The following is a 27,437-nucleotide window of genomic DNA, read 5'->3' as shown; positions in this document are numbered from 1 at the left end:
GCTAATGATCTCATACATCTTTTCATGTGCCTATTGGCCCTTTACAGATCGTCTTTGGAGAAATGATTATTCAGATTCTTTGCTCATTTTAAAATTGAGTTGTCTTTTTTTATTATTGAGTTGTAAGCGTTCTTTATGTATTCTAGATATAAGTCCCTTGTCAGATATATGATTTGAAAATATTTTCTCTCATTCTGTGAGTTCCTTTAATTTTCTCAATTGGTGTTTTGAAGCACAAATTTTGTGTTGGGTTTCACCAAAAAAGGAAAAAAGTTGGCTCTGTATTTCAGTTACATTGAATCCATATATCAATGTGGGGAGAAATGATATGTATCTTTACAATATTAAGTCTTCTAATCTATAAACATAATGTATCTTTTATTTATTTGGAACTTCCTTAACTTCTCTCAAAAATGTTTTATGATTTCCTATGTAGAGATACTGCATATTTTTTCCTAGTATTAGTAGGGTTCAGTCAGAGAACAGAACCAGTTGGAGATAATAGGGATTTGTTGCAGGCAATTAATTGGCTTACGCCCTTTTGTCTTAAATTCCACTTTTAGCCATTTGTGTTCTAGAATTAAGGCACCCAAAGAACATGACTTTTATCTAAGGGAATGCTATAGGTATTTCTTTCAAATGTTAAAGATCTATTCTCAAAGTAGCCATTTTTCCTCTTAAATGTAAGTCAGGTCATGTCATTCATCAGTTCCAAACCCTACAGTGGCTCCCCATAATACTTGGAGTACTGCCATGGTCATTACATTGACCTACAAGGCCTTACATGATCTTCCCCCTTTCCCCTTTACTCTCTGTCCTCATTTTTCCACATTTTTTTTCTACTTTCTGCCTCATTTACTCAGTTCTACTTTCTGCCTCATTTACTCAGTTCCAGCCCCATTAGTCCTCATTCCTTCCTCATGGACCTTGAGTATTCTGTTCTTTCTGCCATTCTGGAATGCCATTCCAGAAAACCATTCTGGAATGGTTTTCACTTCATGACTTGTTTGTTTGTTTCTTTCGTTTTTTTTTTTTTTTTTTAAGATTTTATTTATTTATTTATGAGAGACACAGAGAGAGAGAGGCAGAGACATAGGCAGAGGGAGAAGTAGGCTCCCCATGGGGAACCTGCTGTGGGACTTGATCCCAGGACCCTGGGATCACACCCTGAGAGGAAGGCAGATGCTCAGCTACTGAGCCACCCAGGCGTCCCCATGACTTGTTTTTTATGCCTTTTGATATTACCTTCTCAGTGAGTTCTTCCCTGACCAAACTTCAAAATAGCAGCCAGCACTCTGATATTCCCATTCACTTTCCCTGTTTTACTTTTCTTTCCTGCACTAATCACTAATATTCCATATATTTGACAGTTGATTTTGTTTATTGCCTGGTCACCTCTGTAGGAAAGCAAGGTCCATAAGGGAAGAGATTTTCTGGCTACTTTGCTCTTTGATGCAATCTCAACACCAAGAACAGTACCCGACAGATTGTTGACTAATTCAATAAATACTTGTTAAAATAAGAGGCACATTTTTAAGAACTTAACTATGAGAAGGCCTTCTAAAAATACATCACTCTCTGGCCAATAGGGTATCAAAAGCAAATAGATTTTAATGGTATGATAAGACTGAAAGGATAATTTAGAGTAAAAGGCCACAGACAGGAGCAATGGGAAACTGAGGCTCTGGATGTCATTTCTTGGGCTCCTGCAGGGAACAACCACTATGAGGGAGAGAAAAGAACAATGGAAAGCAAATGGAAAGCAATTGCTTACCTATGGCACAATTTTACATAAAACTGCTACCATATTAAAGTTAAAGGATAAAACATCCATCTTCTAAGAAATTACCTTTATTGTCATAGTCTATATTCTAGTTCACTTAATTTGTTTATTCAGGAAACATGGAGTATAGTCCAGGCACAATGGAGATAGAGATTAATAAGACGTGGTCCTAAACTCAAGGAGCTCATTATCTGCTAAGGGAGACAGTGCTTTCTTCTTTCCAATCCAGTGAGCTGTGATGGGTCAATGACATGCTTAACTGTAACAGTGGGTATGCAAAGGGGTATGTATCAATTTCATCTAGGGGTCATAGTGATTTAGGCCTGACTATAGGATGGACAAACAGCATCAGAGGACTGTGTAAAAAACAGTCCTATCCATTAAGACTGATGCTCCCTCATTAACTTCTTGCTAAGGACCCCTATTCCATCTCCCAGCCAGTACCCAAGAAAACCCCATCTGGGTTCCTAACCCTAGATCTATCTTGTCACCTTATTTCTGCTTCTCACCTCTTTTCCAGCACCATTCCTGAATGCCAGTGGCTTTTGACCTCATGATATACCACTTTTGGCTCTATGCTCAATCCTTTGATGATGGATAGGAGTTTTTTTTTTCCCCCCGACTATAAACCTTAGCTTTCTTTTTGGGTAAGTTCTTGAAAGATCTGCTCCTGTCACTGCCTCAATTCAGTCCCAGGCTCTGCAACCCTATCCCTAAATCAGCTATACGAGTGGTTTTTATCCTGACTGGATCTTTTTTCTTGGCCAATAACCATCAAACTAAGGATTACAGAGAAGATACCAAAAATCTTTGTAGAGCATAATATGAGTGCAAACTTCCTCATATCCAACAAGATGCCAACTGCTGTCCTTTCTTCCCCATCACCTTTCTTTCAGCTCCAATTACTCAAACCACAAAAAGGAGAGACCTGAAACAATCAATACGGAAAGAGCATAGCTATCCCGGCAGCAAGTCATTATTTTTTGAAAAGCTATTTTTAAAAAACAGAATGTATTTTTTGATTTGCTCATATTTTTCCACCCGGGCGATGCATCTGAAGCTCCCAGGAATACTTAAATTACATTTTACACAAAATCCTGAGCACAGTAGGTGTGCAGCTCAGCAAATATTTACTGAGGTAACTTCTCTCCCCAGACAAAGATCAGGCTTGTTATGACTCACTGTAAAAATAGGGAATTCCTCAGGTTCAGATTCCTCTCCTTTAATGACAGCTCCCTATGTATGCATGCCTCCATTAAGAGCCCTGCATCGTCCCATGGGACTTGGGGGCATAGAACCAGCACAAATGCAACATGAAGCTCTGACTACTGGGTTGCCATGAATAATAAAGTATTTTGTCACAAAGCCTGAGTCTCACGTCTTTTGCTAGCATCTACAAGACAGTAATGGGTTAACTTGTTAACCTGCAAGTACAGCAAAATCTCATCCCCGCACGTTTCTTATTACTCAAATTTCTTGATTTCCCAGTCAGTAAAATCCAAGATACTGGGGGTTATTGTGCAAATGCCACTTTCAATTCTGAGAAATAACAATATGTATATAAGAACTAATATCAATATTAATTATCACAAAGGACAGTGAGATAAGCTCTTGGAATAAAAGTCTAATTGAACAAGTTTAGTTTCATATAGAACTTATGACATTGCCCTTATTTTATAAATTACATAAGAAGTACTAGGAGAGCCTTTGGGCCTGAAATATCTACTTCCTCCAAGCTAAGTGATTATTAAACTGTAAGGGAAATCTAGAAAAAAAATGCATTCTCCCATAATCGTCATTAATATCTAGTACAGTTATCAGATAGATTTTAGGTCACTTAGCAGGGCCCTTTGAAGAAGGACACGAGATATAGTACACTTTTTTTTTCCTTCATGAGAACCTTCTCAGAAAAAGAAGAATGTTTGTAGACTACATTTTGAGATAGCTTTATTGAATATAACTGCCACAGAATAAACTGCGCATAATTAATGTACATGATTTGGTAAGTTTTGATATATGTAAGTATCTATGAAACACCACAATCAAGGTAATGAACATCCATCACCTCCAAAAGTTTCCACACGTCCCTTTGTAATGCCTCCTTCCTGCCACTCCCCCACCTTCAGGCAACCATTTATTTGATTTCTGTCACTACAGATTAGTTAATAACAGATTAGTTTAATTTTCTAGAATTTTGTATAATTGGAATTCTATGCTATGCAACATTATCTGCCTGGCTTCTTTTACTCAGCATAATTACTTTGAGATTCATCCATGATGTACCAAGTATCAATAATTCATTCTTTTTCATGCTGAGTAGTATTTTATTATATGGATATACCTAATTTGTTTATCCATTCACCTGTTGATGGATATTTCTTCCATTTCCAACCTTTGGCTATTAAAATAAAGTTGATATGAACATTGATGTACAAATCTTTGTACAGACACATAGTTTTATTTTTTCTTGAGTAAAAGCCAAAGGGCAGAATGGTTGGATCATAGGGTAGGGTGTGTGTTGAACTTTTAAAGAAACTGCCAGACTGTTTCCTAAAATGGTTGTACCATATTGCAGTCCCACCAGCAATGTATACCAATACTTGGCTTAGTCAGTTTTTAAAAACTGTAGCCATTGTAATAGTGTATAGTGGCATTTTTTAAATAAATTTTTATTTATTTATGATAGTCACAGAGAGAGAGAGAGAGGCAGAGACACAGGCAGAGGGAGAAGCAGGCTCCATGCACCGGGAGCCCGACGTGGGATTCGATCCCGGGTCTCCAGGATCGCGCCCTGGGCCAAAGGCAAGTGCCAAACCGCTGCGCCACCCAGGGATCCCTGTATAGTGGCATTTAATTGTAGTTTACATTTGCATCTCTTAGGGGTGCCTGGGTAGCTCAGTCTGTTAAGCACCTGCCTTCGGCTCAGGTCATGATCTTGGGGTTCTGGGATTGAGCCCCATGTCCATCCAGCTCTCTGCTCTGCAGGGAGTCTGCTTCTCCTTCTCCCTCTGCCCCATTCCTCTGCTCATGTTCTTTCTCTCTGTCAAATAAATAAATAAAATCTTTAAAATAATTTGCATTTCCCTAATGTCTAATGGTGTTGAACCTCTTTTCATAATGCTCATTTGCCATCCACATGTATGTATTCTGTTGAAGTGTCTCTTCAAATCTTTCTCTTTTTAAAAATTGGATAGTTTTATTACTGAATTCTCAATATTCTTTATGTATTCTGGATATAAGTTCTTTATCAGATACATAATTTGCAAATATTTTCTTCTAGTCTCTCTCTTCATTTTCTCAATATTTTCTTTTTTTTTTTAAAGATTTATTTTTATTTATTTATGATAGACATGGAGAGAGAGAGAGAGGCAGAGACACAGGCAGAGGGAGAAGCAGGCTCCATGCTGGGAGCCCGACGTGGGACTCGATCCCGGGACTCCAGGATTGTGCTCTGGGCCAAAGGCAGGTGCGAAACCGCCAAGCCACCCAGGGATCCCCATTTTCTCAATATTTTCTTTAGAAGAGGTTTTGAATTTTTATTAAGTCCAATTTATCACTCTTTTCTTTTATGGTTTGTGCTCTCAGTGTTATGTCTAAGATATCTTATTCCAAGGTCACAACATTTTCCTTATAGATTCTTTGAGAAATTTTAGTTTTAGCTTTCTCAGATCTATGATCCATTTTGAGTTAATTTCTGAAAGTGGTGTAAGATGTAGATCAAAGTTCATATTTGCATGTGGATATCCAATTGTGCCACACTATTTGTTTAAAAGATTGTCTGTCCCTTCTCCGCTGACCTCCTTTTGCACATTTGTTGAAAAGCAGCTTCCCTTATACAAGTAGGTTTATTTATTTATTATTTTTAAAGACTTTATTTATTTATTTATTTATTCATGAGAGACACAAAGAGAGAGGCAGAGACATAGGCAAAGGGAGAAGCAGGCTCCCTGCAAGGAAGCTGATGCAGGACTTGATCCCAGGACCCTGGGATCATGACCTCAGCTAAAGGCAGACACTCAACCACTGAGTCACCTAGGCACCACAGGTAGGTTTATTTCTGAATGCTATTTTGTTCTGTTGATATATATGTCTATTTCCTTTTTTTAAAAAAAAGATTTATTTTAGAGAGAGTGTGTGTGTGTGCAAGTGGGGGAGGAGCAAAGAGAAGAGAGAAGTGGACTCCCCACTAGGCACAGAGCCCAGTATGGGGCTTGATCTCACCACCATGAGATCAGGACCTGAGCTGAAATGAAGAGTTGGATCTTAACTGACTGAGCCACCCAGATGCCCTATTTGTATCTAATACCAAACCACTTTCATTACTATAGATTTAAAATAAGTCTTAAAATCAGGTGGTCCTAATCCTCCAACTTTAGTATTCTTTTTTAGAGTTGTTTTGACTATGCTAGGTCCTTCATATTTCTGTATGAATTTTAGAACTAGCTTGCCAATTTATATATATAAAAAAAAGCTGGGGTGCCTGGGTGGCTCAGTTGGTTAAGCATCTGCCTTCAGCTCAGGTCATGATCTCAAGGTCCTGGGATCAAGCTTCATGTGGGGCTCCCTGCTCAGTGGGGAGTCTGGTTCTCCCTCTCCCTTTGCTGCTCCCCTGCTTTTTCTACTCTCTTTCTCTCAAATAAATAAATCTTTTTAAAAATGCCAGCTAGGATTGTGATGGTAATTGGGCTTAGTCTGCAGATCAATTAAGAGAGAATTAGCAATATTGACTCTTCCAACCCATGAACACAGTAATTCTCCATTTATTTAGTATGTATGTATGTATTTATTTATTTATTTATTTATTTTTATTTAGGATTTAACTTCTCTCAGCAGTTTTATAGTTTTAAACATATAAGTATTTCACAGTATTTTTTAGATTAGCAACATTTTGTAGTCTTTAGTGTGTAAGTATTTTGCATTATATTTGTCCCTAAATATTCATATTTTTGATGCTATGGTAAATGGCACTGCATTTAATTTCACTTTTCAATTGTCTGTTTTTAGTATTTAGAAATACAGCTAGGTTTTGTTCCTTGATCTTGTATACTCCAACCTTTCTAAACTCATTTATTAGTTCTAGTAGTCCTTTAAGTAATAGATTCTACTGAATTTTCTACATACACAATAAGGTTAATAAAGGGTAAAGCCATTTTAATTCTTCCTTTCTAAACCATGTGCCTTCTATTTCTTTTTCTTATCTTATTGCACTGGCTAAAATCTCCACTGTTCAATAAAAGTGGTGAGAATGGACACCTTATCTTGTTTCTGATCTTAATGGGAAAGCAGACAGTCTTTTACCATTAAAAAATGATGTTAGCTATAGTTTTTTTCATAGATGTACTTTGTTGGGTTGAAGAAGTTCTCTTTTATTCCTAGTCTGTTGAGACCTTATCAGGAATGGATGTTGAATCTTGTCAAAATCTTTCTCTCTCTAGAAAGATGATCATTGTTTTAAATTGGTAAATATGATGAATTATATGACTGATATTTGGATATCAATTCAATCTTTCATTCCTGGGATAAAACTCACTTTGTCATGATGTATTATCCTTTTGGTATTTGGATGGACTCAACTGGTTAAAATCTTGTTTAGAATTTTAGACCTATGATCATGAGGGGTATTAATTTATGGAGTTTTTTTACTCTAATGTCTTTATTAGGTTTTAATATCAGGGTAATGCTGTCCTCATAGAATGAATTAGGGAATGCTCCATTATTTTCAGTGTTTCAGAAGATGTTCTGTAAAACTGGTAACATTTCTTCAACAATATGGGCACAGATTAGCTAGGTGCCTCTAGCTCAGGATCTCACACAAGGATGCAGTCAAGAGGCCATCCATTGCTGCAATTTTCCAAAGCTCAACTGGAGTAAAATCTGCTTCCATGCTCATTGCTGTTAGCAGGCCTCAGAAGACCTGTTTTCAGGTTCATTGATATGGCTGTTAGTAAGCCTTAGTTCTTGAGGGATGTAGACTAGAAATCAGTTGCTTGCTACGTGGGCCTCTCCACAGGGTAGCTCACAACAAGGAGGTGGCCTCCCTCAGAGAGAGCAAGTTAAAGAGTGAGAGAGATCCAAGAAGGAAGACACAGTCTTTTTTGCAACCTTATCCAGAAAGTGATATCATATAAGCAAGTCAGTAAGTCCAGCCCATATTCAAAGAGAGGGGATTTCACAAGAGTGTGACTATCAGGAGGTTGGAATTAATGCAGAAATGTTAGAGACTGCCTGCCACAGTTGTTCTTAATATTACCTTAGTATCTTTCTAGTATCTGTAGAATCTTGGGTAATGTCACCTCTCCTTTGTTATTTAGGTAATTATATATTCTCTTCCCCTCCTAATCATTTGAAGTAGAGGTTGGCCAATTTTATTGATCTTCATAAAGAGCTTTGGTTTCATGTTTTTTTTCCTGATTTTTTTTGTTGTTGTTCTATTTCAACAGTTTCCACTTTCATCTTTATTATTTCCTTTCTTCTGCTTATTTTTGGGACTCACTTGCTCTTTTTTGTTGTTTCATAAAGTAGATCTTTCTCCTTTTCTAATATGGAGTTTAGTGCTATCATTTCCCCATAAGTACTGCTTTAATGGCATCCAACAAATTTTGACATGTTATATTTTCATTTTCATTCATTTGAAAATACTTTCTAGTTTCTCTTTTGACTTTTTCTTTGACCATGAGTTATTTTAAAGTGTTCTATTTAGTTTCCAAATATTTCAAAATTTTCCAGAGTTCTATCTGTTATGGATTTCTAATTTAATTCTATTGTAGTCAGGGAACATACTCTGTATGAATTGAATGCTTTTAAATTTAATGAGACTTTTTCTATGACCCAGAATATGATCTATCTTGGTAAATGTTCCATGTGTACTTGAAGAGAATGTGTATTCTGTTGGTGTTGGGTGTAAGATTATATAAATGTCAATTAGGTCAAGTTGGTTGACAGTGCTGTTCAAGTCTTCTATATCTTTACTAATTTTCTCTTGTAGACTACATTAAAAGTTTTTTTAAAAAATATTTTTAAAATTTATTAATGAGAGACATACAGAGAGAGGCAAGGCACAGGCAGAAGGAGAAGCAGGCTCCCTGTGAGGATCCCAATGCGGGGCTTGATCCCAGGACCCTGGGATCACAACTTGAGCCAAAGGCAGACACTCAACCACTGAGCCACCCAGGCACCCCTACATCTAAAATTTTTATCAAAAATGTAGTATCTACAACTGAACTTGAACATTACTATAATATTTATATCTTATTAAAATATTTTTCTTCCTCTGGTACTACACACACACACACACACACACACACACACACACACACACACACTCACACTCACAAATTGAGAGACCAAAGAACTGAATGAAATGAAGCATCTGTGTTGCTGCACCTTTGAACAAATCTTATTATTTAGGAAAGCACTTTGAAACTGGGCTATTTTATCTTTCCTTGTCTGAACTTGTAAGCTACTTAATTGCAAAATGTGTTTTTATTCACAGTGCCTCTTATTTTATTCTTTATGCCAAGTCATGTTCCCACTGCAAGCAAGACAGGCATCAAAATCTTCAATGGAATGAAAAAAATATAGGTGTTTCTACTATAACACTGTTTACAAGTGTTCCTACTTTAACAGGATATATAAATGCTTTAAAAACCTTGCATTCTACAAAATTGTGTATAAAAATAATGGGTTATGGGGAAATAGTATGGGGCCATAACAGTTGAAACATATTTAACTTTGTAACCAAAATACTAATAAAAATAATGATTATCCAATCAAAATACTAGCACTCAGCAAATGTCAATTACCACCATTTGTATGCAGATCACAATTGATTTTTGCAACCTTAAATCTACAAGGCATAGGTACTTGAGGACATTCAACAATCAATTGTTTTTAAACACACGGGAAATATCTTCTCTACTTCTCCATCTACTCCTACAGCTCATCACACAGCTTCATAACATAGGAAGTATACCTGTTCTTTTTTTTAAATATTTATTTATTTATTTATTTATTTATTTATTTATTTATTTATTTATTTATTTATGATAGTTACACACACACACAGAGAGAGAGGCAGAGACACAGGCAGAGGGAGAAGCAGGCTCCATGCACCGGGAGCCGGACGTGGGACTCAATCCCGGGTCTCCAGGATTGTGCCCTGGGCCAAAGGCAGGTGCCAAACCGCTGCGCCACGCAGGGATCCCTATACCTGTTCTTAAAGCCATTAAACCAACTACTATTTGTGCAGTTATTGGTAGTACAATATTCTTAGCTTAAGGCTTCCTTCTTTAATTGTAGGAAGGCTTGCCCCTGAATGCTTTAAACTACTGATCTGCTGGGGGAAAATTACATATGAACCAATGATATTATTTTCTTACTTGCCAATTGGGTATTAATATGTACTATAGTAATAGAGAAATGTGTTGTAGCTGCAAAGTCTGTACTCCATAGTTCTCTAACTTTGAAATGCATGATTTTCCCAGTCATTCTCTTAGCAGTAGCTATCATCCTTCCTCCCAGGGTCACTGAAAATATATTTATTGAGCACCTACTATGTTCCAGAGTTTGTTTTAAATGTTGGAGACAGTGATGAACATGACAAAGTCCTGTGTTCACAGGCTATACATTTTGAAGGGATATATAGACAATAAACAGTCAAATCAATAAATATGATAATATCAGAGAGTTATACTTGGTATGAAGAAAATAAAACAGGGTGATAATATATAGGAATGAGATACTGGGGCTGAATGGCCATTCTGTAGACAAGCTACTTCTGGATACAGTGATAAGGGAAGGTTTCTCTAAAGAGGTGATATTTGAGCCAAGATCTAGAAGATGAGAAGGAACCAGTTACAGGGAGATCTGGAGAAGACTGTTGGGCATTGAGAACATAAGGGCCTTGAGATGGGAGTAGGCTTAGTGAATCTGAGGAGCAGAATGGAAAGTGGCTGGGGCAGCCATCAGAGGAATACTAAGGTTTGAGTGCCATGCGGCATGGCCATGCTGAGGTTGACACAGCAGATCCAGTTACTGCTATTTAACAATGCCATGTATTCCATGACTCAAATGGCCAGTGGTGCCCCAAAATGCCTGCTAGAGAAATTCAACTAACTGACCCTCATCTGAATGCCAAACTCAGGCAATGGAACACAGGTGATCATCAAAAAGTATAAGGTTGAAGTGGGGCTAGACAAGTTTGACCTCTCTGAGGGGTTGAAATCTGATGTGGGCTCCATCCAGAATTTAGCTGTGAGCCACAAAGAGAGAGCTAGAGCAGGGCTTCTCAGGTTGCAGCCTGGGACAGTAGGGGCGGGATGATGGTAAAGAGTGTTGGTGTGGGAGAGGTAGGGTGGGTCCTGAGGGAAGAATCCAAGTACAGTGAAGACGGAATTTTGCAACTCCCTTCAGAAAAAGTCTTCATTTAGTTTCTTTTGCCAGCCCTGGGAGCCATGGATATTTACCCTGATGAGCCAGTGACCTTCTAACCAGCCAGAACTTATCTAACAGAATAGCCAAGTAGTAGGGCTTCACTATTTTTCAGAAACCTTAGCCCACCTAGTCTGGTTCCAATCGTATTTATCACAGACTCTAATGTTGCTTTGGAATATTTCTCTACATGTTCTCTGTTACAGGCCCTGTAATACAAATACAAATTTAATACAAATACCTCATTTTCTATGATGAAAACAGAGATAGAAGCAGGAAAACCATAAGAGACTCATAATTCTAGGAAACAAACTGAGGGTTCCTGGAGGGGAGAGGGGAGGAGGTATGGGGTAACTGGGTGATGGGAATTAGGAGGGCACTTGTTGTGATGAGCACTGGGTGTTACATGCAACTGATGAATCATTAAAGTCTATCCTTAAACTGATTAAACAAACAAGAAACTCCAAATATGTAATTTTCTCAGAAGGATCATACTTTCTTTTATGAGGAGAGACTCTTCATTCTCCTATTTGGATATTCTTGTAGTAGTTGCCACAATACTGGGTTAGATTTTTTTTTCCTGAGGAGGAAACTGTACTGCAAGGCCAGGATGATTTCAGGGGAACTTCTCACATAGTGCCACAGTAGGAGAAACTTTGCTGATACTACCTACTAGCTCATCATGTCAAAATGATAATAACACTTTGGGATTCATGATTCAGGCCAATGAGGATGAGAAACTAGGTATGGGGCTGCTTACCTGTTATTCCTGCAGCGAATGGTGAAGCCAAGAAAGAAGACTATTAGAAGAAGTCCACAGCTGAGAAAGGTCCAAACAATACCCAAGAGGACAGGAGATAATGAAGAAATGGTCTTACCGCTGTAGTGGGAAGAGGTCTGAGAATAAAATAAAGAGAAGCTATTAGGAATGAGACTCTTTTATAGATCAAACATGAACTGCCCCATCATCCCCAAAGCTGGGAAATATATGTCCTGCATGAACATTTCCTTCTCCTCTTCCTCCTTCCCCTCCTCCCCCTCTTCCTCCTCTTAATTTCTTCCTTCTCCCCCTCCATCACCACTACCACTGTACCACCACCACTAATAGTAACAACAATAAGAACAACATGTATATCTGAGCAGCCCTGACATTCTATGACTATTCACTCACAATTGTCCTGCAGAGATTATGAAGAGGACTCCGATCCAGCTCCTGACCAGGAAAACTGTCACACAATTCGGAACAGTTTATTTCAGGCTCCATGTCATCACGTGCCCCTTTTGGTGTGTGCTTATTCAGTCTTGGTTACCTGCTGGTTGTTAACCAGCAGATCTTAGACTAAAACACAAGAACAATTCAAATCTTTTCTTTATAGGCACCATTTTGGATCTGGCTCTTGGCTCAGATTCTGGGATGAACAACTGGTTCAGGTGGAAGTGAAGGGTTATTTCACTAGTCTCCTTCATCAGATACCCTCCAGGCTCCTCTTGTGCCTTGCTGGCAGTGCATACCATGTGAGTCAAGAGTGGGCATCTTAGTAACCATTAGATTACACAAAGTGATGATTCTGGCTTGCCACCAGATGGCAGTCACTGCTCCAAGTACTCTCACACAGGTCCAGAAGGAAAGGAAGGCAATTAAACCTGTTAACAAACAAATTATGTCTGTATATATATATATATATACACAAATACACGCACACACATATATATACACACACATTAATATATAAAACATAGATAATACAAAGTCCATATTATATATTAACATATAAATGGTTTATTGCAGAGGTTTAATATTATTTTATATGTTTTAATTATACAGTTATATTTTTATTTTATATATGTACTTTATTATATATAACAATGGCTTAACATTTATTTAAATCAACATATTTTTAAGCCTCTATAATAAAAACATTTTAAAAACAAAGACAAAGCTCATCTAACCATTTATAAAGTTCAACAGTTTCTTTCCAGATCTTTCCAGATCCTTTTTTTGACCTAGCCCTGTAAGAACTGTAGTTTAAACATGTGAGGTCCATCTTCTTTTTTTCCCTACTGCAAAATCCCCTGTCCTTCCAAGATCTTTCCATGCAACTCATGGCTTAAGCTGTGTCTGATCCTGAGTGGCAGTGGCCTTGGATGCCCCATGCTGTCTGCATGAAATCTCTTTCAGTCATTGGAGTTCTTGTTCACTCAGTGAGTGGAGAAACCTTCTATGTCCAGGCAGCAGGGGTCTAGAATGATACACAATCCCTTTGCCAAGAGGTTTTGTTTGTTTTCACATTTGTAGACTATTAGAAGTGGGAGAATTTACTCAGGTAATAGGGAGGGAAATTGCGAAGCTCTAGGAATTTTCTAGAGTGAATGGGTGGCCAGAGGACAGTGTTATTCTTAGAAGATACTTGCAATATAAATACTGTGATCTAAAAAGAATTTCTATTTACAGAACAAAAGTAGAAATGCAGAAAGGCTCAGATTAGCCTCAGCAGAAAAGGTAGACCTGTTCCTGATTCTTTAAAGCAATCTACCCCTCGATAGAGAAAACAGATTGCAAATTTTACCAATAGGAACTTAAAGGAGGGTGCCACTTCTGTTTTATGTTTCTGAAACAGCTTGGCAAAGTTTTTTTTATTATGGAGGAAAATTGAAATAGGAAAAATATCAATTATTATTATTTCAATAGTCACTGAACATAGAACTTGTGTTTAAGCCAGAACAATAGTGACAGGTATAGAATGCCGTCTTTGGATTCTGCATGCTTAGGCATGAACAATATAGCACCAGGTGTTGCCCATTCATTGGCCTCTCATATGTTCCTGAATTATTTACCAGGTTCATTACAATGAAATCCCAAGAGAACTAAAAGCCACTATTTCCCTTCAAGACATTTAAATTCTTGTACAGACTATCCAATCACTGAATGCAAAATTAAGAACTAAATATACAAACATGGCTATTTGCATCCTAATTTGGTTGAAATTTTATTGCTGCTAAGACTACTTTTTTTTCCTTTTCCTCTTTTTAAACTTAGACATCCCCTATGAAATTTTCTAGCAGACAATGATAATTGTAAGCCAAAGAGAGGTTATGCATGATAGGCTGAAATATTTATTTTTCCTATATTGCCCTTTTAATCATACTGGAAAATAAATATACCTATATTTGAACCATTGTTAAGTTCATACTAGTTTATCCTTACATCATATAGAAATATACATCAGTGTGTGTGTGTGTGTGTGTGTATAAAATCTTATCCTTACTACAACAATGTCATGTAAGGTAAACAACACCATTCCTCATCTTTATTTTTTAAATATTTTATTTATTTATTCATGAGAGACACAGAGAGAGGCAGAGACACAGACAGAGGGAGAAGCAGTCTCCTCACAGAGACCCCAATGTGGGACTCACTCCCCAGACCAGTATCACACCCTGAGCCAAAAGCAGAAGCTGAGCTACCCAGGCTTCCCCCATTCCTCTGAAGAGCAAAGAGGTAGAGAACCTGGATTCACATTTGCAGAGGCAGCACTTGAATACAGCAGTTTACGTTCCAAGGTCCATGTCCATCCAGTGTCTACCATAGATGGGAAAATTCTCAAAACTGACCTCTTCCAAGAGGACACCAAATGGCCTGATGGGTTTCTTCATGTTAAGTTCCCTGAGCTTAACTTCTATGAATTCCCTGGAGTATGGCACATAACAATGTCTCTATACCAGTATTTTTCAAGGGAAACAATTTTGCAGAGAATATTTGGCAATGTCTGGATATTATGATTATCAAAACTGAGACAGGGTGCTACTGACATCAGTAGATAGAGGCTAGGGATGCTGCTAAACATCCCACAATTCATAGGATAGTCCAAACAACAAAGAGTTATCCAGTTTCAAATGCCAATAATGCTAAAGTTGAGAAACCTTAGTTGACACTGGGTCCTAGAAGTGCTAACAATCTTAAGCTCAAATTATCTTTGGGAGATTCTATGAACATGATGGGGTAGTCTATATGAACACAAATTTCCTGCGGGATAAATTCCAATGGTTCCCTTGGACAGACTGAAATTTCTGTCATGGAACTTTGAGTGCTAGGTCCCCATTCAATCCATAGATATCTAGTGTAGGAACTTATATACCACGCTACTGCCATGGAGCTGGCATTCAACTCCAACATTAGCACACATTTAGAGATTCAGAAACGAGGATCTGGTGAAACAGTGAACGGCTTAGTCACTGAGAGGAGAGTTGAATGATTTCAAAAAGTGTTGAGTGACTGGGAAATTGGGGAATAGTGTGCCAAATAGGATAATGGTGAGGGATTTGACAACAAGATAGATACAGGACGTAAGGCACAAAAAGAAAGATTTGCTAGATTCCTCCAAGAGCAATCCTTGCCCTTGCCCCCATACATAAAATCTCTAGAAGTAAACTGTCTAGGCCAGACCCAAGACCACACATGGGTGGGACTTACAATTTATTTGGCAGATTACAGTCCTGTCCAGTTATTACGATCAGGAAAGCAGACGTTGCATTAGCTACATCTTGAGTGCAAGATAGTCTTTTACAGATTCATGAGTTTGAAAGTTCCCCCATGTCTTTCTATAAAATCCCTTCTATTCTTCTACACATTATTTCTGGCCATTGAAAAACTAGTCCTACAACTACTGTCTTTTAAAAAGTTGTGCAGTTGATGGGACTTCTGCTTCATGAAGAGTTAACTGCTATAGGAATTGCCTTCCTACTGTAAACTATTTGAAAACTAGACAAAATATATGAAACTGCCCTTTTCAGACACTGGATAGCAGATATAGAACTTGGAAAACAAATGAGGTGGACCCTACAACTGACTGACATACATACAGTGAAATATAAAAAATATTCTTTCAATGATTATAATTGACCTAAAGTTATTGCCTGGAGGCAGTTTCTAGGCTACATCCCAGGAAGGAAACCCAAACATAGCCTAAGTCTTGCTGAAGTAATGAGAACAGATTGGAGTTTGGGGAGGTCAAAGCAGATAGAATTTGTGAGGCAGAGGAATGAAGAAGAAAGAAATACAAAGAGAGAGAGGCCTTTGGAAATCTGCAGGGTAGCTTCTCAGTCTTTTGCTGAGTACTGAACTAGGCATGAATGAGAGGCAACTACTTGAAATGGAAGACAGCCACTGCTAGGCAGTTGCTGAACAATTCCTGGAGCTCACACAGGGCTGGCTGGAAATACTTTGTGTTCTCATCAGCCAGAGTGGAGAAACCTCATATTATATAAGACATTGGATAGAATCCTCAGTACTATCATATCTTAGTAGTGGAACTAAACCCTAGAAGCTAATCTAGTCTAGGTACTACTGGACTCTAGTTTTTTGGGAGGATATGCCCTAATAAGGCTTAAAAGAAAGCCTCAAAAGGATCACAAAAAAAAAAACTGGACTGATCCATAAAAAATTGAACTGCTTTCCAGGACACAACCCAATGCCCTTTAAAAAGGAATACAGGATGCAGCACTCAAAAACATAAAACTCAAAATGTCCATCATCCAATAAAAAATTACTGGGCATGCAAAGAATAAAAAATATGATCTACAACCATACATTAAAAAAATCAATTGGGGCTGAATGGCTCAGTTGATTAAGGATCTAACTCTTGATTTCAGCTCAGGTCTTGATCTCAGGGTTGTGAGACTGAGCTCCATGGTGGGCTCTGTGTTCAGTGAAAAGTCTGCTTAAGATCTCTCTGTCCCTCTCCCACTGCTCCTCCATCCTCCCACTCTCTCTCTCTAAAATAAATAAATCTTTAAAAAAATAAAAAAATCTATAAAAACAAATACAGAAATGATATAATTAGCACACAAGGATCTTAAAACAACTATTATAAGTATGATCAAAGAAATGAAGCAGAACATGAACAAAATTAGGGGAGAAGTGAATATAAAAAAGACTCAAATAGAATTCTAGTGATAAAAATTAATCCTGAAAGTAAAAATGCAAAATTAATCCTGAAAGTAAAAGTACAACAGATTAGACACTACAAAAATAAAATACTGGTTAAAGGCAGAGCATTAGAAATTATCCAAAATGAAGCAGAGAGAGAAAAACAATTGATAAAAATGGACATAGCCTCAGCGACTTATAGAATAGCAAGTGGTCTAGTACACATGTAATTGGATCCCAGGGAATAAAGGTGGGAGAGGGGGGAAATAGAAAAAAGTATTTGAAAGAAATGGCAAAAAATGTTTGTATTTGATTAAAAAGTATATACCTATAGATCCAAGAAGCTCAACCAAAACCTGAGCAGAATAAATGTTAAAATACACATACATACACTAATGCACATTATAAGGAAATTAGTGAAAACTCAAAATAAAGATAAAATCTTAGCGGCAGCTAGATTATGTACAGAGGAATAACAGTAAGACAACATAATTTGAAATTATGTAAACCGTAAGAGAACTGAAAGATATCTTATAGTAATGAAATAAAAATAAAGTCAACCCAGAATATAATACCCAGTGAAAATGTGTTTCAGTGAAAAGTTTTTTTTAAAAAAAAGACATTTTGAGACAAAGAAAAACTGAGAGACATGTACTATAAGAAATATTAGAGGAAGTTCCTCAGGCAGAAGAAAAAATGTTATGTATCCAGATGCAAATCTGGATCTGTATAAAGGAATGAAAGATGCTGGAAACGGTAAATGTACTGGTTAATGTAAAAAAGTGTTTTGTTATTTTTTTAAGATTTTATTCATTTATTCATGAAAATACACAGAGAGGAGAGAGAGAGAAAGGCAGAGACACAGGCAGAGGGAGAAGCAGGCTCCATGCAAGAGCCTCACGCGGGACTCAATCCTGGGTCTCCAGGATCAGGCCCTAGGCTGATGGCAGCACTAAACTGTTGAGCCACCTGGGCTGCCCTGTTTTGTTATTTTTTAAAGCTATGCTTATAAGCATGTACCTACTGCAAAAATACACATATACCAAATTCTCCTTTACACTCAGATCCTCTCTACCCTCTTGTTTTTCAAACACAACTGCCTTGGTTCATATTCTCATTGCTAGTTGACTTGGTGACTTCATTATCAACAATAAAGCTGAATCCTAAAAGGCTTTCAGGGTCATGAAGCAAAGAGATGAATGTGAAAAGGAAAGTGGCATATACATTAATGCAGAACTCTATGTTTACACATCCCCTTTCCCCCAAAACTCTGTTGCTAATATTCATTCAGTTAATTTTTTTTGAACACTAACAATGTGACAGGCACTGTTATAGGCATCTGAAATACACTGGTGCACAAAAGAAAGATGCCTATCTTTACAGAATTCATATTATAATGGGGGATATCAAAACAATAATCAGTGTGCATAATAGCTAAATAAATTAGCGATTGAAGGTGTTAAAGGCAATGGAGGAAAAGGTAGATCAGGGCAAGAGTATTTGGAAATGTCACAGGTGTAATGAAGCAATTTTAAATGAGGTTGCCATGTTGGCCACATAAATAAAAATATCAAAGGTTAATTCCACAGTGAAAATTATGACAGTTCTCTATAGTAATCTCTCTCCTGTTCTTGAAGAGAATATCCAGAGTCATCTGACAATGATCAGTTAAGAAAACAAAGTTTTGGGAGGGTTTGCTTCTTCCCTTTTCATCAGCAATTTCTCACATGTTAGGTAACCCTCAGAGTGTTTAGAGCTCTCTGTTTAGGCCCAGCTCCACCATCTACAGAATCTTCTCATGAACATCCTCCCTGAACTTTCCCTCTTTGATCTAATTCTATTAGATATTCATATTTCAGTGATTCCTGAAAGTTTTCCTTTGCTGTTCTTGTGTGCAGCTGCATTTAAAATTTCTTTTAAATTCATAGATATTTATGAAATTCAGAAAAGTACAAGGAAGAAAATATCAAACACCCAGAATGTTTTCAAAGGTTTTATTTATTTGAGATAGATAGATAGATAGATAGATAGATAGATAGATAGATAGAACATGCACAGAGGGAGATGGAGAAGCAGACTCCCTGCTGAGCAGGGAGCTCAATGCAGGGCTTGATCACAGAGGACCCTGAGATCATGACCCAAGCCAAAGAAAGACACTCAACCAACTGAGCCACCCAGGCACCCTGAACACCCAGAATTAAATACTAACACCTTGGCATATTCTTTCCATATCATTCTTCCCACCCACCAGTACCCTCACCTCCTGAGAAAAAGCAATCTATTGCTTTTGTATAATATTTAGTTTTTTAAAATGAGGAATATCTCAATTTTTGAAAAAGAATGAGAAGTTACCTATATACTGCTGATTTCCAGGACAGATTCTTTTTTTTTTTTAAAGCAAGATGCAACACAACATATATGGTGTGTTACCTTTTGTATAATAGAGATGAAATCCCACATAGGTCATTAGATTATTTTCAAAAAGAAACAATGAAAAATAAAAGCATTATATATAAGAGGAGGAAAAGAACAAGGGGGAGGGGACAGGGAGGTAAAATAGACCTCGCAATATTTATAGTTATCATGAAGTCCAACCTCTTCACTTTATGGGTGAGGAAGTAGCCCTCAGAGGTTGAGAGGCTCAGGATCACCTAGTGTACAAAGAAAATCTAGGTCTCTCAAGTTCAATACTTCTCTATACTGCTTTAAAAACCTTCAAAGGAAGTTGTGGTTGGCCTTTCCCATATTTAGGACAGCTGGGCAAGGCCTGGACTTGGGGAAGCAGGCAGGATCATAGGGGTAAGAACTCTAGGGCTGTCGTTAGAAACCTGTGGAGGAGGTCCAAGAGAGAAAAGGAACACATCAGAAGAAGAAAGAATATTCTCTTGGGAGATTATAAATTTTGGAAGAACTTATATTTTTTTCCCCAGCAGTGTAAAGATTGAATTAATCTGCTTCTCAGAACCTCAGATTTGCCTTATAAAAAAGGGAGAGATGGAAAGTTTCTTTTTGAAGTCTTTGAAGTTCCTCCAATTAAGTTTTCCACATACTTGGTTTCTGAATGATCATCCCAAAAGGACCCTGGGGCAGGGCTTATGTAGGGAGTCTTGATTCACTGGAGGAAAGGTCAGGGGAGAGATGGCTGGTGCAAACACATCCCTCTCAGGGGATTTTAAAAGCAGAATGGAATCACTGGGTGTCCCTTGGCAGGGTTGGGAGATGGGCAGGGAGTGAGGAGGGGGAGTGGACTTGATTCACTCCCTTAGTCTGGTGTGGATTTCAGAGAAAGCAGAGCTTTGGAATCCTTGGGATTTGTATACATTCCTGAAGTATACCACCGTTCTTTCCTAATTCCTGTGTCCCAAAGCCTCTTTCCTCTTGTGCTTCCCAGCCCACATTTAGTGATCTTTCTGAAATCTGGAGGACATTTTTACTCAACATTATAGAAGATACTACCTGAATCTTTAGTTTCATATTACTTACAACTTTTCCTCTACTAAAACCTGATTTCTCCCTTTACTATTAACTGGCTACTTGATAGAATTATATTGAATCAGACTGGCTATTGGATTGGGTCCCCCACAGGATACAGGTGTTGTAAGTAGTAAGTTTACCATAAACGTAGGTCAACTGAATACTGGGCAAATCCCAGGGCCCCTGGGCAAATTCAACTCCCCATCCCAGTACTTGGGAATTTGGTTTCACTTCACATATCCTTGGACCATTGGCAGTAATAAGTAGCACTGGAATGGACAAAGCTGAGGCTGAATTTAAGCCTCAGAAACATCATTTTCTATTTGTGGTGCCTTAGGCTAGTCATTTCTCCAATTCTTAGCTGCCTCCTCAATGAAAGGAAGATAATACTATCTACACCTCATAGGTTTTGCTGATGATTAAATCATATGATGTATAGGACGTATGCAAATATAACTAATACATACTAGATCATCAATAAATAGTGGCTTATTTCCATGATACAAAAGGGTTATTTATAAGGAAGACTTGAGGATGCATAACTGAGGTTACTTATCTTGTTTCTCTAAATATCCTAACAGAATTCCAAGTCCTGAATCATTAATGTATCTTCTAAGTAACGACCTTTATACCATATTTACAATCAGATTCTGTAAGAATAATGAATTATATATCCCCAGTGGTAGAAGACATGTTCATTAATTCAACAAATACAGATCGATCAACTATTATGCAAGAGTCACTGTGCTAAGAGCTAAGGATGCAGCAGGGAACAACATGGCCTTGCTCTGGCACCTAGCACAATGTCTGGTACATAGTAGGTGACAATAGATATTTGTTGAAATGGACCCAGAGACATTTACAAACATCACAGAGTTTAGAAGTCCTAGATTTCTAGGAACAATCCTCAGGATCATATAGATATTCCTATAACCCAGAAGAAGCAGGAGGTTTGATTCAGGGGAGGCTAGAACACCTCCTCACTACAGTGGGAGCATCTCCTGCTTTTAGACCCCTGTCCTGATGTGTTTTGCTGACTCTCTGCTCTCAGTACAGACACAATCACATAAACTGAGCAGTGAGTCATTACCGCCTTATAGACAGGTCCTAAAGACCCCTTTCAGACGAATCCTAGAGACCTGTTAATATTCCAACACTATTGCCAGGGACTGGAGCTGGGAATTACACCAAAAAAAAAAAAAGTCAAAAAACAACATACTAAAACCGTTACTAACTTCTCAGAGTTGCATTGTTACCTAAAACACTTAGGTACTATTATGCAAATTATACATGCATGATTTCCATAAAAACCAGTCACAAATGTCAATTGGTGCTCATTAATATGCAATAAAATTCTCATTTGAAAACTATTAAGAGCCAAGAATGAATTCCACTTGGTTGCCCTCCTTTAATGAGAACTGCTGTGAAGTGCTCTATGCCATTATTCATCAACAAAACAGTAAGGTGTCACAACAAATCAAGCTTCAGAAGGTAACAAAGACCTGAGAATGGTCATCTGACATTTCAGAGGCTAGATTTAGGCAGCTCAAGTTTTATGCTGCTATAGCTAAGACCTCTCCGTTTGGGTACTCAGAACATAAGGCTGAGTGAACTCTTTAACTTACTTTGCAAACAGAGCCAATGGTGTGATACTGAACACTCCTTTAAAGGACATTTGTGAGGGTGCCACACAGCTAGAAAAGGGTAAACAAAACTTTGTTCCTGAGGTTCAGTCAGTTTGGGAGACTGAATATTCTCCTCCTCAAAAGAAGTGGAGCTCCAAGGCTGTTGTATTTACTGAGACTTTTTTCTGAAAAGCCTCCATGTCAGAATTTTTATGAGTGAACTTTCATGCTGTGTCTTTAAATTCCTTCAGTCAGACACTGATTTTCTCTAAACTGTTGTTCAGTGTTGCTGCACAACCCGATATACTCATGTGAGAACAATTCTGGCTCTGGGAGGATAAAGAGATGGAAAACATAAGCCATCAAACTAGACTGTCCCTTCTGCAGCCACTTCTGCTTAACAAACTGTCCTGAACTTGGCCTGGAAGCAGGTGGTAGAGAATGGGGTTTTCTAGGTATAGTTTAATACAGTGGGTATCAAACTTCAGTGTGTATCAGAGTAACTTAGAGAGCTCCTTTAAAAACACTGATTGTTGGCCCCTACCTCCTCCAAATCAGAGTTTCCTGATTTGGTAGGGCCTGAGAATTTGCATTTCTAGTAAATTCGCAGGTAATGCTGCAGCTACCGGTGTGGGAACCATACCATGAGAATCATAGTCTAACTAAAGGAAATACAGGGCTTTCATCAAAGTTTAAACAACACAAACACTTGGAATAACCTGTAATTTGTTACTCTAAGCTGCTGTGATGAGGCTCATGTACACATTTACAGATCAAGTCATTTGACTTGTTTGCTAGAAATTAATTTCAGAGAAATACTATTAAGAAATTAGACACTTAGAACAGCACTCAGTTTTTTCATTCTTCAAATCAAGATTCTTATTTTTTTTAGACATGAGATACTGACGAAAACTATAGACCTTCTCCTGAGAAACATACAAATGTGTAGTATTTTACATGTAAAATCACAGGCCACCCATCAACCATCCCCATAAACCTTAATCAACCCAAGTGAAGCGGTTAATTTCAAACTACAACTCAGCTCAAGCCAGGATAAAAGAAATCTTTTGTTTGTTTTTATTGAAGTATAGTTGACATACAGTGTTACATTAGTTTCAGGCATACAACATAGTGATTCCACAACTCTATCCTCCATGCTCACCACAAATGTAGTTACCATACAACATTATTACAATACCATGGACTATATACTCTCTATGCAGTACCTTTCATTCCCATGATTTCCATAACTGAAAACCTGCATCTCCCACTCCCCTTCACCCATTTTGCTTGTCTTCCTACCCACCTCCTCTCTGGCAACCATGTTTGTTCTCTTTGTGGGTCTGTTTCTTCTTTTTTTTATTTGTTCATTTGTTTTGTTTTTTAGATTCTACACATAAATGAAATCATATGGTATGTGTCTTTCTCAAACTTATTTCACTTAGCATAATGCCCTCTAGCTCCGTCCATATTATCACAAATGGCAAGATTCCATTCTTTTTATGCCTGAGTAATATTCCATTGTATAAATGTGTAACTATATATATATATATACATATATATATTTTAATAGATTATCTATCTAATCTATTTATCTATTGATGGACACTTAGATTGCTTCCATAACTTGGCTATTGTAATAATTCTGCAATAAAACAGGGGTGCATATATCTTTCCGAATGAGCGTTTTCATTTTCTTTGGTAAGTACCCAGTAAAAGAATTACTAGATTGTATGTATGTCTATTTTTAATTTTTTGAGGAAACCCTATGCTATTTTTCACAGTGGTTCCAACAATTTACATTCTCACCAGCAGTGCATGAGGGTTCCTTTTTCTCCATGTCCTCACCAATACATGTTATTTCTTGTCTTTTTGATACTAGCCATTTTGACTGGTGTGAGGTGATACCTAATTGTAGTTTCTATTTGCAGTTCCCTGATGATGAGTGATGCTGAGAATATTTTCATGTGCCTGTTGGCTCTCTATATGTTTTCTTGGGAAAAATGTCTAAGAAGGTCCTCTGCCCATTTTTAACCTGGATTTTTTTTTTTTAGTGTTGAGAAAAAAGTTTTTAATTGTTTTTCTTTATACTGTTCTCATAAATCAAATATTTCTTTGTGGCTACCCATAAAGTGTGGTAAAATAAGATGATAAAGGCTATGATAAACACTGTCAGCAATTAAGATATTTTAATAATCATTTTAATGTTTATTCTTTAATACAATAATTTTATTTAATTAAAATAGTATTTTTATTCTTAAGATAATTACTGACATAAGTGAATTAAATATCTAATATACTATTTGTTTTGTTTTTTTCCAGCTTGTTCTTTTTTTTAAAATGTATTTATTTACTCTCATTTTCCTATCCATAAGGTTTTTTTAGAAAGCAGCTCTATTGAGGTACAAATTCTATATAATAAACTGCCAATATTTAAAAGTGTCAATTTGATAAATCCTGACTTGTAAAACCATTCTTTTTTCTTTTTTAAAGATTTTATTTATTTATTCATGAGAGACAGAGAGAGGCAAAGACACAGGCAGAGGGAGAAACAGGCTCCATGCAGGGAGCCAGACGTGGGACTCGATCCCCAGTTTCCGTGATCACGCCCTGGGCTGAAGGCGGCGCTAAACTGCCAAGCCACCCGGGCTGCCCATGTAAAAGCATTCTTGCATTCAAAATAATGAACAGGTAGTAATAGTCCCAATTTTGTTCCTTAAAAAAAAAGTTGCTTTGACTATCCTAAATACTGTACATTTTCATATGAATTTTGGAATGCAGTTATCAATTTCTATAAGAGTATCTGGGATTTTGGGGATCCCTAGGTGGCTCAACGGGGATCCCTGGGTGGCTCAGCGGTTTAGCGCCTGCCTTTGGCCCAGGGCGCGATCCTGGAGTCCCGGGATCAAGTCCCATGTTGGACTCCCAGCATGGAGCCTGCTTCTCCCTCCTCCTGTGTCTCTGCCTGCCTCTCTCTCTCTCTCTCTCTCTCTCTCATAAATAAATAAATAAATCTTAAAAAAAAGAGTATCTGGGATTTTATGATTGCATTACATCTATAGATGAATTAGAGGAAAATCAACATTTTAACAATATTGAGCCTTCTAATCCATTATCTTGGATTGACTGGTACAACAAAATACCATAGACTGGCTGGCTAATAAACAGCAGAAATTTATTACTCATGATCTTGGAAGTCGAAGATCATGATACTAGTATGTTGAATTCTGGTGAGAGCCCTCTTCCAGTTTACAGATGGTGGACTTGTATCCTCACATGATGGAAAGAGAATTACCTAGATCTCTGGCCTCTTCTTTTAAGGGCACTAATCCCATTTATATGGGCTCCATCCTCATGACTGAATTACTTCCCAAAGGCCCTGCCTCCAATAACCATCACAGTGAGGACTAGATTTCAACAAATGAACTTGAGGAGGATACAAACATTCAATTCATACCATCCATGAATAGGGTCTATCTCTCCATTTATTCAAGGTCTTTTTTTCTCTCAGAAAGGTTTTGTAGTTTTCAGTGTATAGCTCTTACATAATTTTTATCAGATATATCCCTAAGTATTTCATATATTTATGCTATTATAATTTTTTACTTTGAATTGTCCTTGTTTAACATTATATATCTCCACAATTGATGTTTGTATATTGATACTGTATTCTTGCAATCATGCTAAACTTATGTAATAGTTCTAGTAGCTCTTTTGTAGATTCCATTGAATTTTCTATATAGAAGATCAGGTTACATGCAAATAAAGGGGGTTTTAACTCTTTGTTTCCAAACTGGATGCTTTTCATTTATTACTTTTTTTTTTTTTTTTTACTACATTGTACTGGCTAGGACCTCCAAGATAATGTTGAAAGAATGAGTAAGAGTAGTCATCTTTGTGTTGTTCCTGAACTTAAGGAGAAAGTATTTGGTCTTTTATCAGTAAATAGAGTATTAGATGCAGGTTTTTTATAGATTCCCTTTATCATGTTAAGGAAGTTCTTTATTTACTTATGGAGATAGAAGTTCATTGAATACACTGCAAGACATCAGAGGCAGGATAGCAAAGGAGACTGTCTGTTATGAGGCAGTGGTAGTGGAGGAGTATAATTAAGGGGGAGACTGAGGAGGTATAGGAATGTATAGAATCTTCTTGTGCCTAGTTGTAAGTAGCCCATTGGTCAGCTAGGTCTTATGGATATTTTGAGGTGGGTTGCCTAGTGAACCTGTTTGCATTCAGCCCTGTGAATTCGCTGGGGGCCTTTTTTTTTTTTAATCTTTTTAAAACCTTACTCAGGTTTCCATTGCTCAAACCTGTTGCCTAAAAGTGGCCCCTGCGTTCTCCCTTGACAGATCAACAACAAATCTTTGGCATTTGGGCAAAGGTCTCATCTTCTGCAGTTGTTTCATGCTGGATGGGGGGGTGAGCTGTCCCTACCTAAACTTGTCAGTCCATCAGGGGTTCTGAGTAGTTACTAACATGCTGACTGGCAATGTGAGTGAAATTCACCGGTGGCCAGGTCCATGGGATTTGGGGGGGGGGAGCCCTCTGATGGCATGGGCTGGAATCCTTGTTGAATCATAATTTGTATATGGAATTGTTAGATTCACTCAGACAAGTAGGAATGTATTTTGCCTACAGATCAAGATGGTGGCTGGATCTGCAAGAACAAAGGAAAAAAGCAGGTGGCAGGTGGTGGTGCAGAAGGCTGAAAGAAGCAAGGTGTCTGAGAGTGAGCCAGTGTCAGGAAAGGGTCCCAACTAGTCCACAATGTGTGCAGATTCCTGGAGGAGCTTCTACTGCCAACTGCTGAGTACGTTGGGAATGGAGACCTCGGGAATGGAGTGGGAGAGGCCAGGAAAGGGGTCCTCTGCCTCGTCAGGCATGGGCAGTCTGACCTGTTCACCTCAGACCTCCATACCATACGGGGAGCTGCCTTGGCTAGAGATCTTCAGTTGTCTGAGGAGTAGTAGGGTTAGACCTCTGAAGGGCTGAGAAGAGAAAAGAGACAGAGGGAAGGATTCCTCCAAAGTGCAAGAGGGGAAGTCCCTTACTCTTTTCGGGCAAGGGCAGTCCCTCTGGTTCCCCCTGGGGCTGTAACCTCACTGAGGAGTAATGTCTCCCGGAGGTGGTTAGTTCTCCAAGGAGTACTAGAGTTGGTCCACTGAGGGGGAAGTCTCAAGAAATTCCCAGAGAATCT

General features: G+C 37.9%; 1 protein-coding gene across 1 annotated transcript in view; it reads right to left on the bottom strand.

The window, feature by feature from the left end:
• Positions 1–27,437, bottom strand: part of GPR156 (G protein-coupled receptor 156) — an 89,760-nt gene that overhangs the window by 46,926 nt on the left and 15,397 nt on the right. The window contains exons 2-3 of the mRNA XM_055315782.1: positions 12,384–12,856; positions 11,973–12,109 (exon numbers count right to left, since the gene is read on the bottom strand). Coding sequence (XP_055171757.1) covers positions 11,973–12,109; positions 12,384–12,476 — 230 coding nt within the window. The 5' untranslated portion in view covers positions 12,477–12,856. The remainder of the gene's footprint in view (positions 1–11,972; positions 12,110–12,383; positions 12,857–27,437) is intronic.

The sequence above is a fragment of the Nyctereutes procyonoides genome, unplaced genomic scaffold, assembly GCF_905146905.1.
Source record: "Nyctereutes procyonoides isolate TBG_1078 unplaced genomic scaffold, NYPRO_anot_genome, whole genome shotgun sequence".
NCBI classification, from domain to species: Eukaryota; Metazoa; Chordata; class Mammalia; order Carnivora; family Canidae; genus Nyctereutes; species Nyctereutes procyonoides.
Note: the sequence above shows the minus strand (reverse complement) of the source record. Positions and strands in the feature narration are given on the sequence as shown.